Source organism: Haemorhous mexicanus, chromosome 17, assembly GCF_027477595.1.
Source record: "Haemorhous mexicanus isolate bHaeMex1 chromosome 17, bHaeMex1.pri, whole genome shotgun sequence".
Lineage (NCBI taxonomy): Eukaryota > Metazoa > Chordata > Aves > Passeriformes > Fringillidae > Haemorhous > Haemorhous mexicanus.
Genome location: NC_082357.1, coordinates 1586310 through 1600044, shown reverse-complemented (window position 1 = coordinate 1600044; position 13735 = coordinate 1586310). Strand labels below are relative to the sequence as shown.

The window sequence follows — 13735 nt, the reverse complement described above, 5'->3', positions numbered from 1 at the left end:
AGGATGCAGATCCTGTACTGGGACACAGGGATCACACCAGGACCCAGGTCCCACACCAGGATGTGAGCGTCAGTGCTGGGACACGGGGAGCAGGATACAGGTATCCACAGCAGGATGCTCAGAGGGGCTCTGGGATGCAGGAACTGGGCCAGGATGTGGATACCAGTACTGGGATGTGAGTGCCAATACTGGGGTGTGGATACCACACTGGGAAGCAGGTATCACGCCAGGAGGCAGTTACCATAGTGGGGTGTGGGTACCGGTACCGGGATGCAGGCTCCCGTACCGGGATGCAGGTTCCCGCACCGGGATGTCCGCAGCCGTACCGGGATGCCGGCACCATCCCACGCTGCGAGCGCCGGGTGTCGGCTCGCTGCCCGTGCCGTGGGCCGTGTCCCGGCGCTGCCGGCGGGGCGGGGCGGGGCGGGTCCCGGTTCCCCGCGCGGCGGCGGCGGCGGCGGCGGGTGCGGGGAGGGGGGGGCGCTGCGCCGCGCGCTGCGGCGGGGGCGGCTCCGCTCGGCTCCGCTCCCGCCCCCGCCTCCGCCGTCGCCCCGCTGCCATCGGCGGCTCCCGGCGCCGCCGCTCGCCGCTCGCTCCCGGGCCCGCCGCAACGCGGGGCTGGCGGGGAGAGCCGCCCCCGCCGCCGCCCCCGCCGCCCGCGCCGCTCCCCTGCCCGGCTCGCCGGCCCCGGGCGCGGGGGAGCGGCGGAGCCCTCAGCCCGCCGGGTGCATGGACAGGAGCTCCCTGCTGCAGCTCATCCAGGAGCAGGTGAGGCCGCCCGGGCGGCGCCGTGCACCGGGCAGCGCTCGGGGGGGCCGCCGGACACCGGCCATCGCTACCGGGGGCGGGGGTGCCCGCACGCTCCGGGCACGGCTGGCGCGCAGCGGGCAGCGCTGCCCACCCAGGGCGGCCACCGCGGCCGTGCCAGCCCCGCCAGCGTCCCTCGGTGCCCCTCGTCACCGCCCTGGGGACCCCCCCGCCTTGTGCCGCTGAGAACGCGCCACTCATCTCACTTGTGGCCTCTCCCTCTGTCAGCGCCGGGTCGGATCCTGCCCGCTGCGCCCTCAAGGACGAGGGGTGCTGGGCACGGAGCCCCAGCCCCGCCGCCAGGGTCTGGGTGCCGGATGGAGCCCCGGGGGTGCCGTGGGCTCGGTCCCGCCGGCGAGGCGGGGGTCTGCACCCACCCCCGTGACCTGATTGCGGGATGAGGCCGCGGAGCATCAGCGCTGCGCGGCGTGGGGCTCTGCTCGCGGCACGATGGGGCCTCGAGGGGTTTCCACCCGCGCTCCCCCGGCCCCCACCAGCCCCCCTTGAGCTCCATCGCCTCGTCCCTCCGTCCCCACCCAGCGCTGGCCCAGCTGGCGGCTCTCCCCTGGGCATGGGGAAAGAATTTCCTGGGGCCCAGGAAAATGAACTGATCCCCCACTCGCCCCCCGCTGTTTCCGTGACCTTGGCTGAGTCCCCCGGCCCGGGAGCCGCGGTGCTGTCCCCCGTGTCACCCCCCTCGGGCACAGGGACTCCGTGTGAACCCGAGCTCCTCGGGAACTAGCAGCCTCATCCCCGGGAATGAGCAGCTCTGGGAGGGCTGGGGGCTGGGGATTGGGCCCTCCGGGGGGGGGCGTAGGGTGCCAGTGAGGTTGGGGTGGGGGGAGATGCACCCCAAAAGCAGAAAGGGGCTCCCTGGCCGCTGACAGGGCTCTTGGTGCTCTTGGGGCTGGTGCCTCAGCGTGTGCCGGCGTGGGGACAGCTTGTGACAGGTCCCGGCGTGACACACACACGCGTGAAGCCTGTGGGGTGACGGCTGTGGGGCAGGGGGACAGTGACACCAGGGTGCTCCCGCCCCCCAAGGCTGGGGCTGCTCCCATGGGCTGGCGGCCTCTGAGAGGTTGCAGGTACTGCCTGCACCCCTCATCCCACCCTGCACCCTCATCCCACCCTGCACCCTCATCCCACCCTGCACCCCGCTCCGGGCAGCCAAAGCCCTTAGGAATGAGGCTGGGGCTGTTTCCTGCCGGGGGAACAGGGAGGGACGGGGTCCCCACCCGGTGGGGATACGATCCCATGTCCCAAGCACTCCCTTTCCTACCCATCCCACGAGGATGAGGCTCCTCTCCCTCATTCCCTCCCTGCAGGAGCAAGGAGCAAACCCCACACGACCTCAGGGTGGTTGCAGGGGCTGCGCTCTGGCCGTGGGTGCCCCCTTCCCTCCCCATCTCCACCCTCCTGTGCCATCCCGGCTCCCTGTCCCCATGAGCGGTCCCGTGTCGGGCACCCCGTGGGCGCTGTCCCCGGAGGGCTCGGGCGCCCGGCCCGCTCTGGGAGCCCCGGGGATGGCACAGGGTGCCCAGGGCAGGGCGCGGTGGGTGCCAGCGGCCGGCGGCAAGGGCGGCGGGAGGAGCGGGAGGAGGAGGAGGAGGAGAAGAGGAGGAGGAGGAGGAGGCTGGTGCCAGGGCTGCGCGTGTGTTTAGCTTGGTGGCTTCCTGGCTGGCAGGCTGCTGGCGGCGAGAAATAACTGAGTGGGAGAGTGTTGGCTGCGCCGCGGGGAGTCGGGGACAGCGGCACGGCACGGGCAGCAGCGTGGCACAGGGCACCTCTCGGGGCACGGCCCGGGGTGGCTGCGGGCTGCGGTGTCCCCCGCAGAGGCAGGGGCGGGTGCCATGGAGCCAGGCGGGAGGCACCAGGGGCAGCAGGAGGTGTCCCCAGGCCAGCAGGGAGCGGCAGCAGCCGCGCCCCGGTGATGCTCCGTGCCGTGCCCCGCAGCTCGACCCCGAGAACACCGGCTTCATCGGCGTGGAGACCTTCGCCAGCCTGGTGCACAGCCATGAGCTGCCCCTGGACCCCGCCAAGCTCGACATGCTGGTGGCCCTGGCACAGGGCAACGACGAGGGCCAGGTTTGCTACCAGGAGCTGGTAGATCTGGTGAGTACCTGGCGGCGGCGGGGACGGGGCGGGTGCCAGCCCGGGGTGGGCACCGGGAGCCTCCCTGTGCCCTCGGGGAGGGGGGCGGACTGCGGCTGTGCCCAGGGTCTGCCCTGGTCCGGGATGGCGGAGAGGCCTCGGGGAGGCTCGTCGGGGCTGTGGCTCCGGGGGATGGCACCGGGGGGTGGCCCCAGGCCGGGGGTCCCGAGCTGCCCCCGGGGCACGGCCTCTCCCCGCAGATCAGCAGCAAGCGCTCCAGCAGCTTCAAGCGCGCCATCGCCAACGGGCAGCGGGCGCTGCCCCGCGACGTCCTGCTGGACGAGACCGGCCTCGGCATCTACAAACGCTTCGTCCGCTACGTGGCCTACGAGATCCTGCCCTGCGAGATGGACCGGCGCTGGTACTTCTACCAGCACCGCACCTGCCCGCCGCCCGTGTTCATGGCAGCCGTCACCCTCACCCAGGTACGGGCACGGGGGCGGCGCCCCGCTGGTCCCGGCTGCAGAGCCCGGCAGGGATCAGACTCGGGGAGGGCAGGGGTGAGCCTGGCTGTGAGCTCCCGGTGCACACAGCTGACATGAAGGGATGTGTGACCCTGGATGTGGCATCTTTGTGCCCACTTGGGTGGTTCAGACCTGGGGCAGTGGGGCTGGGTGGTCCCAGCTGGGATGTTCTGGTGCCCACGGAGGGTCTCTGATATGGGGTGAGGGGTTGGGTGACCCCAGCTGTGACGTCCTGGTGTCCATGGTGGTGCTGAGACCCCGGACAGAGGGGATGGGTGACCCCAGTCACAATGTCCTTGTGTCTGTGGATGGGAGCCAGGGAGGGGCTCAGGTCCAGGGTAGAAGGAATGGGTGACCCCAGCTGTGGTGTCCTGGTGCCCTTGGGGGACTCACACCTGGGGTGAAGGGATGGAGGACCCTGTTTGTGATGCCCTTGTGCCCACACGTGTGACTCACACCCAGGGCAGTGGGGATGGGTGACCCCAGCTGTGACACCCAGTGGGGCTCAGATGTGGGGTGAAGGGAGGTGACAAGCACGGGGTTTGTCACAGATCATCGTGTTCCTGTGCTACGGGGCCCGGCTGAACAAGTGGGTGCTGCAGACCTACCACCCCGAGTACATGAAGAGCCCCCTGGTCTATCACCCCGGGCACCGGGCACGGGCCTGGCGCTTCCTCACCTACATGTTCATGCACGTGGGGTAGGTCCTGCAGGGGGGGACACGGGGACACCCGGGGGCTGCGCAGGCTGAGCCCCCCTGTCCCCTCCTGTGCCCGGGCAGGCTGGAGCAGCTGGGGTTCAACGCCCTCCTGCAGCTGATGATCGGGGTGCCCCTGGAGATGGTGCACGGCATCCTGCGCATCAGCTTCCTCTACCTGGCCGGGGTCCTGGCAGGTGGGTGCTGCCCTGGGTGGGGGGGGGAACTGTCCCCATACCCCCTGTCGGTCCCTGTCACCAGCCCAGGGAGGGCACGGGGAGGAGCAGGCCGAGTTTAGTGGGGACGCTGGGCTCTGCTGGCAGTGCCAGCATCACTTGGCCGGGGGCTGGGGGGCAATGCAGGCTGTAATTAATTAATGTAGGCAGCAATTAATTAATGCTATGGGGGCGAGACCCCATGCTGAGCCCTGTCTGTGCCCCCAGGCTCCCTCACCGTCTCCATCACGGACATGAGGGCCCCCCTGGTCGGGGGCTCGGGGGGGGTCTACGCCCTCTGCTCTGCTCACCTCGCCAACGTCGTCATGGTCAGCCAGGGGACAAGGGGACACGGGGGGGGACAGGGGTGGATGCCTTTGTAGGGTGGGCAGCATGCTGGGGGATGCCATTGCCATGGGGTGACAACAGGCATGGGATCTGTCTGCAGGTTGGGCAGGGTAGTGGGACATTAGGGGGGATGTCACGGGGTGGCTGGCACTGTGAGGTGGACAGCAGTGGTGGGGAGATGCTGTGGGTGGCATTAGGGGTGGCACTGTCACAGGGGGACTGCCTTGCATGACATCATGGGGTGGGTGTGGGTGGGGAGGAGCAGGAGCCTGAGGAGTCTCCATGCAGCACTCCAGGGGCTCTGGCAGAAGCTCCCACCTGGGTGCTGGAGCATCATGGGTGCCAGGATGCCATCCATCCATCCGTTCCTCCATCCCTCCATCCATCCATCCATCCATCATCCATCCATCATCCATCCCTCCATCCATCCATCCATCCATCCATCCATCCATCCATCCATCCATCCATCCCTCCATCCATCCATCCATCCCTCCATCCATCCCTCCATCCATCCATCCCTCCATCCATCCCTCCATCCATCCCTCCATCCATCCATCCCTCCATCCATCCATAATCCATCCATCCATCCCTCCATCCATCCATCCATCCATCCATCCATCCATCCATCCATCCATCCATCCATCCATCCATCCATCCCTCTCTCTCTCTCCCTTTCCCGCAGAACTGGGCCGGGATGCGCTGTCCCTACAAGCTGCTGCGGATGGTGCTGGCGCTGGTGTGCAGTGAGTACCGCCCCCCGCCCCCCCGGCCGTGCGGGCCCCGCCGCGGGCTCAGCCGCTCCCGCTGTCCCGCAGTGAGCTCCGAGGTCGGTCGCGCCGTCTGGCTCCGCTTCTCGCCGCCGCTGCCGGCCTCGGGCCCGCAGCCCAGCTTCATGGCGCACCTGGCGGGGGCCATCGTGGGCATCAGCATGGGGCTGACCATCCTGCGCAGCTACGAGGAGAGCCTGCAGGACCAGTGCGGCTGGTGGGTGCTGCTGCTGTCCTACGGCACCTTCCTGCTCTTCGCCGTCTTCTGGAACATCTTCGCCTACGACCTGCTGGGGGCACAGATCCCCCCCCCGCCCTAGCCCGCTCCCGCCCGCCCCGACCCCGCGGTTGATTTGGTTTCCGAGCCCCCGGTGGAGGGGCTGGGGGGGTCCCCGCGCGTGACATGGGGACAGGCCACCCCCCGCCCGCCTGTCCCCTCGGTGCTAGCGATCGCGCCGCCCCCCGCCCCGGGCTGCGCCCCTCGATGTCCCCTGCCGCCCCCCCGCCGTAGCCCCGGCCCCAAAGGATGCTTCAGCCCTGGCCGGCACCGCCAAGCCCCCTGGGGTGCCCGCAGGGCTCGGAACGCGCCCCTCGGGAGGGAGCCGGAGCAGCGGAACCCCCCGCCGGCTCCCGCACCCCCTTCCCAGGGTGGGGGCGGCCTCGCTGCCCCCCAGGACCTGCACTTTCACACGAAGGACTGGTGCCAAAAGAGGAGCGATTTATTTTTCTATGCCAAAATAAATATAAATAAAAGAAAGAGGAATTTAACGAGAAGAAGCATATGGGGAGAGCCCGGCAGGAACCAGCTGAGACCGGCACGACTCGTTTTGGCGGTGCCCTCGGCGGCACGGCCCCCCCGCCCCGGCCCCGGCCCCCCCGCTTTGCTGCTGGCCGCCCTCCCGGGACAGGGGCTGGCCCCGGGACGGGGGCTCGGGGGAGTCCCCGCTCTAACCCCCCCCCAGACCTTTTTGGAGTATAAATAAATATTTTGCACACTGCGGGGCTCGTGTCTCTGTGGGGGTAGGTGGTTTTGGGGTGCTCCCCGTCCTTGATGGGAGGCAGTGCGGGTGCCGGAGCTGGCTGGTCCAGGGGCGGGGGGCGTGGAGGGGGGCACAGCCGGGCTCGGGGCTTACTGGAGCAGAAAACTGCGGGAGAAGTGGAGCGGCACCCGGCCGAGCCCCCAGGGCTGGCAGCGCGGGGGGCACATGGGTGCGGGGAGGGTCGGCACTGAGCCCCACGCAGCCCCGCCCGCCGCGGCGCACACCGCGCTGGCTGCAGGCGGCCGAGCCCCCCACTCACACCCTGCACCCCCTATTCACTCATCCAGCCCCCCGGCCCCCACCCCCATCACTCCATGGCATCTCCTCCCTGGACCCTCACACCCCCACCGCCCCTTTTCACCCCTGTCCCCTCCAGCCAGGCCCCTCACCCATCCTCCCGCGCCCCTCTGTGTGCCCTGCTCCCATCAAAAACCCCTCAACCCCATAAACCGCCCCCCAATCCATCCATCCATCCATCCATCCATCCATCCATCCATCCATCCATCCATCCATCCATCCATCCATCCATCCATCCATCCATCCATCCATCCCTCCATCCATCCATCCATCCATCCATCCATCCATCCATCCATCCATCCATCCATCCATCCATCCATCCATCCATCCATCCATCCCCACTGAACCCCACAAACCACCCCCAATCCCCCCCATCCATCCAACGTCCCCGTTCAACCCCCTAAAACACATAGAGGCCACGCCCACTCGCCACTGACCACGCCTCCGGCGCGCTCCCATTCTTAGCCCAGCCCCCTTTCCAGGCGCACCCTGTCCCCACCCTCTGCCCTACGGACCACGCCCACAAAATGAAGCCCCGCCCCTGATCATGTTAGCCACGCCCTCCGCTCGCCAACCCCTCCCGGCCCTGAGGCCCCGCCCCCTCCCACAAGCCCCGCCCTACTCCAGCCCCTGCCCAGCAGGCCGAGCCCTCAGGTCCCGCCCCCCGGAGCGCGCGGCCCCGCCCCGCCCCGGAAGCGGCGCTGTCGCAGTGCGCGGCCGGAGCGGCGGAGCCGGAGCCGCCGGGGCCGCCCGAGCCAGCGGAGCCGCGGCCCCAGCGCCGGCCCGGGCCGCGCCATGAAGGGCAAGGAGGAGCGCGAGGGCGGCGCGGCGGGGCCCGGCGCGGCGGGGCCGGGCGCGGGGGGCGCGGGCGGCGGCAGCCCCGAGAAGAGCCACAGCGCGCAGGAGCACAAGGAGCAGGGGAACCGGCTCTTCGGCGGCCGCAAGTACCCCGAGGCCGCCGCCTGCTACGGCCGCGCCATCGTGAGTTCCGGCGGCGCCCCCGGCCCGAGCGGGACCGGCCCCCGGGACGGGAGCGCCGGGGAGGGGACGTCCGCACTGCCGTCCCCAAGGGCCCGGCCTGGGCACCCCCGGGACGGGACACACCGACCTCCCCCTGGCCTCGATGGCCCAGGCTGGAACCTCCCCCTTGGCCTGGACACCCTCCCGGAGCTGGCCTGGCCAACCCTGGGGTGGGCTCCACAGGGAAGGGACGCCCCCGCCACGCACCGGGCCTTGACGCCTGCAAGATGGGCCTTCCCCCAGGCTGTACATCTCCCGAGCCCTGGCCTGGGTATCACCAGGGTGGAACCTCCTTGGGCTGGGCACTGTTCCTCCTTAGGGCCTGGCCAAGATACCCCTGAGAAGGGACCCTTTTGATCTGGACACTGTTCCCTCACTGGGCCTGGCTCCTGCTGGAGGGGCTGGACACAGCTCTGGGGCTGATTCCCCCTTCCTGGGCCCTGACTGCCACCCCTAGGCCTGGCCTAGGCACCCCCGGCCCTGGCCCCCTCTCAGGACTTGGACATCCCCAGCCCATCCTCTCCCCCACCCAGCTCCAAGCTGGACTCCAAGCCCTACAACCCCCCCGAGTGCCCCCATCCTGAGCTTGTTTTCCCTAAACCCTGCACTGTCCCTGGGCTGTGCTGGGTAGGGCAGAGCCACCCTGGGACATTTGGGGTGCCAAGGGGACAGTCCCCTCTGGGGGCAGGGACATGGGCTGCCCTATGGGGACCGGCCCCAGCCTGTCCCCAATCCATGGCAGCACCTCCCCACGGGGTGCACGCCCCGGCTGGCACTGCTGGCCCTCCCTGCCCAGGGTGACAGCGCCGCGCCGCTGGCTCACCGAGTCACCGGGCTGTCACCCAGCACGTCCTGGCCACCAACATGGGCCTGTCCCCGCAGAACCGGAACCCCTTGGTGGCCGTGTACTACACCAACCGGGCCCTGTGCTACCTGAAGATGCAGCAGCACGACAAGGCGCTGGCCGACTGCAAGCGGGCGCTGGAGCTGGACGGGCAGTCGGTGAAGGCTCACTTCTTCCTGGGCCAGTGCCAGATGGAGATGGAAAACTACGACGAGGCCATCGCCAACCTGCAGAGAGGTAAGCGGGCATGCTGCCACTGTCCCCTGCTCCTGTCTGCTGGGAAAGGGCCAGGGAGGGCGACGGGGACGCCGCTGCTGGCACTGAGATGCCCTTTCTCTCCTCAGCCTACAACCTGGCCAAGGAGCAGCGGCTGAATTTCGGGGACGACATCCCCAGCGCGCTGCGCATCGCCAAGAAGAAACGCTGGAACAGCATCGAGGAGAAGCGCATCAACCAGGAGAACGAGCTGCACTCCCACCTGACCAAGCTGATCGTGGCCGAGAAGGAGAGGTACTGGGGCACTTGGAAGGGCTTTTTGAGTGCCACCGGGCTGTCACAGATCTGTGTGAGGTGCCTCTGCCGAGCCCTGCAGCAGGGAAGGGAGTGACAATGTTCGGGTGGGGGGGGGGGGAAGGTGATTGACACCTGGGAAAGGACAGGGATACCTGAGACAAACTATGACATCACACTGCTACATCCCATCCTCCCGATCTCCCGCTCTGTCCTAGGGAGCTGGCGGAGTGCCGAAAGACTCAGCAGGAGGAGAACACAGACGAGAGCCGGAGCCGTGTTCAGCTGGCCAGCATCGAGGCCAAACACGTGAGTGAGGGCCTGGGGGCTTCCTCATCCCATCCACATCCCCATCTCATTCTCTGCTGCAGCCAGGAAAGCTGTGGGGCTGCAGCTATGCAGGTGAAAGCTGGCAGACCTTGGGACACAGCACAGTAGCCTTCATTCTGTAGCTCGAGCCACCAGTGCAGGGCTGTTGTGTCCCCCCATGATGGCTTCCCCTGCTCTGTCACCTCTTGTCCCAGCCTGGCAGCGGTGACACCTGCTGTGCCTGTTGTTCCCTGAGGAAATACAAGTGGCTCTTGGCCACATGTGGGTCTGGGTGCTGGGGACTAATCCCAGATAAAAATAGGCCCACGAGGGAAGGTTATTTGTAAGCTGGATCACTCCTGCCAGGTTCAGCCAGGAGCTGCACAGGCAGAGGGGCCACCAAGGACCTGCCCCCGCACCCACGGTGGGAGGCTTTGGGGCTCTCCCTGGGGACCTGTAGCCCCTGCAGACCAGGGACCCTTTGTCCTCAAGGGAATCTCTTCCAGGACAAATATCTGGCAGATATGGACGAGCTCTTCTCCCAGGTGGATGAGAAGAGGAAGGTGAGTGTGGCTTAGCCTGTGTTCCTGTAAACCTGCTGTGTAGCCTGCTCCCCGCTCTGAGCCAGCACCACCTCCCAGCCCACTCTCCTGACCCAGCTGTGCCTCTCTCGAGCCAGAAGCGGGACATCCCTGACTATCTGTGTGGGAAGATCAGTTTTGAACTGATGAGAGAGCCCTGCATCACGCCCAGTGGGATCACCTACGACAGGAAGGACATTGAGGAGCATCTCCAGGTACTGCCAGGCCAGGGGCAGGGGGCTTTCCCAGGACCTTGCCTGGGTGGGAAGGCATCTCTTTGCTCAACTCAGGGCTCTGCAGGCTCCTTGGGTTTGCTCCCAGTTACCTGCCCAGGCAGCTCCCTGTGGAGCAGGTGCTGCCAGGCCCTGCCCAAAGCGGAGGCGGCTCTTGGCAGGGGTCTCGCACCTTGGCCTGCCCTCATCCTGCTAGGAGGCACCTCCCAGGGGCTCTCCCCTTGCCACGGGCAGGTGCCCGGTTGCTGGGGCAGATGCCACACGGCGCTGGCCTCACGGCCACCCGCGCCCTGGGGCCGAGCCCGGGCACATGGAGTAACCGGTTCTGCCGCGCCTCCTCCCCTGCAGCGCGTGGGGCATTTCGACCCGGTGACGCGGAGCCCCCTGACCCAGGACCAGCTCATCCCCAACCTCGCCATGAAGGAGGTGATAGACGCCTTCATCTCGGAGAACGGCTGGGTGGAGGATTACTGAGGGGCCGGGGGCGGCGCTGGCCCGCCCGGTGTGCTGGCACAGCTGGCTCTCCCCGGGCTGGCACCGTGCCTTACTCGCTCTCCGGCTGTCCCCCCTCTGCCCCAGCTGCCCCGGGCCTGGCGCTGGGCGAGGGCTCGTCACCATGTCCCCTTCCCGAGGAGCCACAGTGGCTGGGCGGGCACCATGGCTCCCTGGCTCCCCTGTCCCGCTCCAGGACCTGCCTGGGGGTTGGAATGCTGGCTCCTCGGCAGTGGCCTCACCACCATGTCTGTCACCCCCCCAGCCAGGGCAGCCACAGTCCCCACAGAGCACGTCCCGCTCCAGGGATTGCCACAGGGGCTCGCCGGGATGAGCACCTGGAGCCCCGTCCTTCCCTGTGTTTAGAGTTGTTTCCTCCTCCTTCCACCTCCTGCCTGGCCAGGGTTGGGTCCTCTTCCCAGTAAACAGCCACTTACCGGGATGCTGCTGCACCCTCTGGCTTTTCCTGGGAAACAGCTGCCCCAGGGCTGGAAGGGGCTGGTTCCCACCTCCCCTTCCCCACTGGGGCTGTGGTTCCCTAAGAACAACCACCTGGGTTCAAGTTCTTCTTCCTTTTAATGAAATCCCTTTAAAACCCCACAAAAACCAACAGATTTGCATCCAACTGAGATTCCAGTGTTTCGGTCGGCCGATGGCCTGCCTGGCTTTTGAGCGCCCTCTGGAAGTTTGCCAATGTCCATTAAAAAAATATATATATATAAAAGAATAAAAAAAATTCAGCAATAAACCTGGAAAAGGATCTGGAGTGGTTCGCAGCAGCCATTTCTGGGGATATCCTGGCTGGGGAATCGGTGTCATCCCATGGGGAGCAGGTTTGCTCCAGGGATGTACCAACACACAGCGTGCTTCAGTAGAACAACTTTAATCCAAGGGGTAGGGCAAAGACCAGTAAAAACCAGAACTTTCTCAGGCAGTTGGTCCCAATGCCAGTGTTCTGTCCCTGAGGGTGGCAGGAGCTGGAGCTCCTGGCCTGGCTGGCACGGTGGTGACGTGTCCTCCTCCCTGCCAGCCCTAGCCCAGGAAGGTGGAGATGAAGACGCTGGTGTCCAGGTTGAGTGTGGCGTGCCACCAGCGATCAGGGAAGTACAGCACCTGCAGGGGACACCAGTGGGGTCCCACGGCTCTGGCTGGGGAGCCTGAGGTCCCCTCAGGCCTGGCCTCACCTCCCCAGGGCGCAGGGTGCACTCCAGCGGGCGCTGGGCTGGGGGCAGCGTGGGGTAGGTGTGCTGGAGCCAGGCCAGCGTGCTCTCGTTGGGGTGGAAGTGCGGGGTTCGATCCGGCGGGTACAGAAACCAGCGCTGGAAAACACCGCGGGCACAGCCCCTCCCAATTCCCCTCCGGCCCCTCGGGCTCGGGGACACCTGGGAGGGACTTGTTTCTCTCCCCCTCCCCAAATCCTTCCTTCCCCTAGGGCTCAGTTCTCACCTTCCTGCCGAAAATCACCTCGGAGAAACCAGGGCCGTGCCAGTGGAAGGGAACGCCAGAGCCTGAGCCTGGTGGGAGCGGAGGGGTGGTGCTGGGGAGAGCCCCCAACCCCGTCCCAATCCCCTCCCAATCCCATCCCAGTCCCGTCCCAATCCCATCCCAATCCCGTCCCACACCCACCTGCGATCCCAAAGCTGTAGGCGGGGCTGGTGCCCGGGATGCGGAAGGGAGGGGGCACGTAGTGCTGGAAGAGGGGACCCCACTCGGTGAAGTTGTTGTCCCCGAAGAAGTAGAGGGTTTCTGGGGGGACACGGGAGCTGAGCCCGGCGAGGGGAGGGGGCTGCGGGGGACAGGACGGCGCTACCCACCGCTGGGCACTACCCACCGCTGCCCAGCCGGGCCGGGTCCTGCGGCTTCAGCAGGTGCTCCACGTACTCCTGGAACAGCACATCCACTGCGGGAACGGAGGGATGAGCGGGAGAACGGGAGGGATTGAGCGGAGGAACGGAGGGATGAGCGGGGAAACGGCAGGGATGAGCGGGGGAACGGCAGGGATGAGCGGGGGCAGCGGCAGCCCCGCGGCCGGGCACGGCCCCGCGCTCACCTTTGCGGTACGAGTAGGTGTTGGCCGTGCTGAGCCGCACCGGGAGGGGCCCGAAGGCCGCCAGCAGCTTCTCCCGGGTGCAGAGAGCTCGGAACGCCTGGGGATGGAGCGCGGGGAGCCGGGATGCTGCCGCCGCTCCCGGGGCACCGGGAGGTGCGACCCACCCCTGTTCCCTCGCGGCACTCACCGAATTGTCCGTGACCCCACCGAGGATCACCGGCCGGGAGAAGGCGAACCTGGGGGCGACATCCAGAGGGGTCCCGCACGGGCGGAACACCGGGACCGACACTGAGCCATCCCGGGACACCGGGACCGGCCCGACCCACCCCGGGGCACCGGGACTGGCTCCAAACCACCCCCGGGGCACCGGGGTCCGTCTCGACCACCTTCCCCCAGGTTCCCCCCCGGGACTCCCGGGTCTGCCCCCCAAGTTCCCCCCGCCGCTCCCCCTTAGCCCGCCCGGTGCACCCGAACTGTCCCCCGGCCCTGTCTCGGCGCCGGGACCGTGCCGGGTCCCCCGTACCGCTGCAGGAAGAGGGAATAGGTGAGGGAGGCATCGGCTCGTTCCACGGTGCAGCGTGGTTCCTCCGGCACCGTGCCCGCCAGCCTGCAACGGTAGACTCCGCTCGGCACCGGCACCAGGACCGGCACAGGGGCCGGTCCCGGGGCAGACCCTGTCCTTACCAGCCGCCGCCCGGAGGGTCGGTGCAGGCGCCGGGCCGGACCCAGCCCAGCGGCAGCAGCAGCAGCGGCAGCAGCCGCGCCGCCGCCGCCATCGGGACCGGCACCGGAGACAGCGGGAACTACAATTCCCGGCATGCACGGCGACATCACGAAGGACTCCGTCACTAGCTAGGCGCGTCGCTACGGGTCCCGGTAAGGGCCATCAATTAAAGGGGCAGCAGAAAGC

The 13735-nt window shown here is 67.8% G+C and overlaps 3 protein-coding genes across 6 annotated transcripts; 2 read left to right on the top strand and 1 right to left on the bottom strand.

The window, feature by feature from the left end:
• Positions 1-662: 662 nt before the first annotated feature.
• RHBDL1 (rhomboid like 1) lies at positions 663-6213 on the top strand. The gene is made up of 8 exons (XM_059861521.1): positions 663-768; positions 2761-2919; positions 3159-3383; positions 3974-4122; positions 4204-4316; positions 4563-4663; positions 5365-5425; positions 5498-6213. The coding sequence occupies exons 1-8, from the start codon at positions 730-732 to the stop codon at positions 5767-5769; spliced, it is 1119 nt and encodes a 372-aa protein (XP_059717504.1). The 5' UTR covers positions 663-729; the 3' UTR covers positions 5770-6213.
• A 1339-nt stretch (positions 6214-7552) lies between these two features.
• On the top strand, positions 7553-11535 carry STUB1 (STIP1 homology and U-box containing protein 1). The gene is made up of 7 exons (XM_059861188.1): positions 7553-7767; positions 8689-8887; positions 8995-9160; positions 9379-9469; positions 9976-10032; positions 10149-10265; positions 10632-11535. The coding sequence occupies exons 1-7, from the start codon at positions 7582-7584 to the stop codon at positions 10755-10757; spliced, it is 942 nt and encodes a 313-aa protein (XP_059717171.1). The 5' UTR covers positions 7553-7581; the 3' UTR covers positions 10758-11535.
• A 107-nt stretch (positions 11536-11642) lies between these two features.
• Positions 11643-13671, bottom strand: JMJD8 (jumonji domain containing 8). Of its 4 annotated transcripts, none has more exons than XM_059861189.1 (9): positions 13510-13671; positions 13349-13432; positions 13013-13061; positions 12826-12922; positions 12607-12675; positions 12402-12521; positions 12222-12312; positions 11960-12094; positions 11643-11888 (listed from the first exon to the last, which is right to left on the bottom strand). In XM_059861189.1, exons 1-9 carry the CDS (start codon positions 13654-13656, stop codon positions 11808-11810), a joined length of 873 nt encoding a protein of 290 aa, XP_059717172.1. In that variant the 5' UTR covers positions 13657-13671; the 3' UTR covers positions 11643-11807. The 4 variants fall into 4 exon arrangements, with proteins under 4 accessions (XP_059717172.1, XP_059717174.1, XP_059717175.1 ...); XM_059861191.1 differs by having other exon boundaries at positions 12402-12465; positions 13510-13659; XM_059861192.1 differs by having other exon boundaries at positions 12222-12289; positions 12402-12465; positions 13510-13659.
• Between the last annotated feature and the right edge of the window lie 64 nt (positions 13672-13735).

Excerpts from the sequence above, each read along its gene's own strand:
- JMJD8 (XM_059861189.1), bottom strand. The coding sequence starts at position 13,656 with ATGTCGCCGTGCATGCCGGGAATTGTAGTTCCCGCTGTCTCCGGTGCC. Across the intron at positions 12,522-12,606 it reads CCCGGCCCGGCTGGGCAGCG|AAACCCTCTACTTCTTCGGG; the intron begins GTGGGTAGTGCC and ends GTGTCCCCCCAG. Across the intron at positions 12,095-12,221 it reads AGGTGATTTTCGGCAGGAAG|CGCTGGTTTCTGTACCCGCC; the intron begins GTGAGAACTGAG and ends GGTGTTTTCCAG.
- STUB1 (XM_059861188.1), top strand. The coding sequence starts at position 7,582 with ATGAAGGGCAAGGAGGAGCGCGAGGGCGGCGCGGCGGGGCCCGGCGCG. Across the intron at positions 8,888-8,994 it reads CATCGCCAACCTGCAGAGAG|CCTACAACCTGGCCAAGGAG; the intron begins GTAAGCGGGCAT and ends TTCTCTCCTCAG. Across the intron at positions 10,033-10,148 it reads AGGTGGATGAGAAGAGGAAG|AAGCGGGACATCCCTGACTA; the intron begins GTGAGTGTGGCT and ends CTCTCGAGCCAG.
- RHBDL1 (XM_059861521.1), top strand. The coding sequence starts at position 730 with ATGGACAGGAGCTCCCTGCTGCAGCTCATCCAGGAGCAG. Across the intron at positions 769-2,760 it reads TGCAGCTCATCCAGGAGCAG|CTCGACCCCGAGAACACCGG; the intron begins GTGAGGCCGCCC and ends CGTGCCCCGCAG. Across the intron at positions 4,664-5,364 it reads ACCTCGCCAACGTCGTCATG|AACTGGGCCGGGATGCGCTG; the intron begins GTCAGCCAGGGG and ends CCTTTCCCGCAG.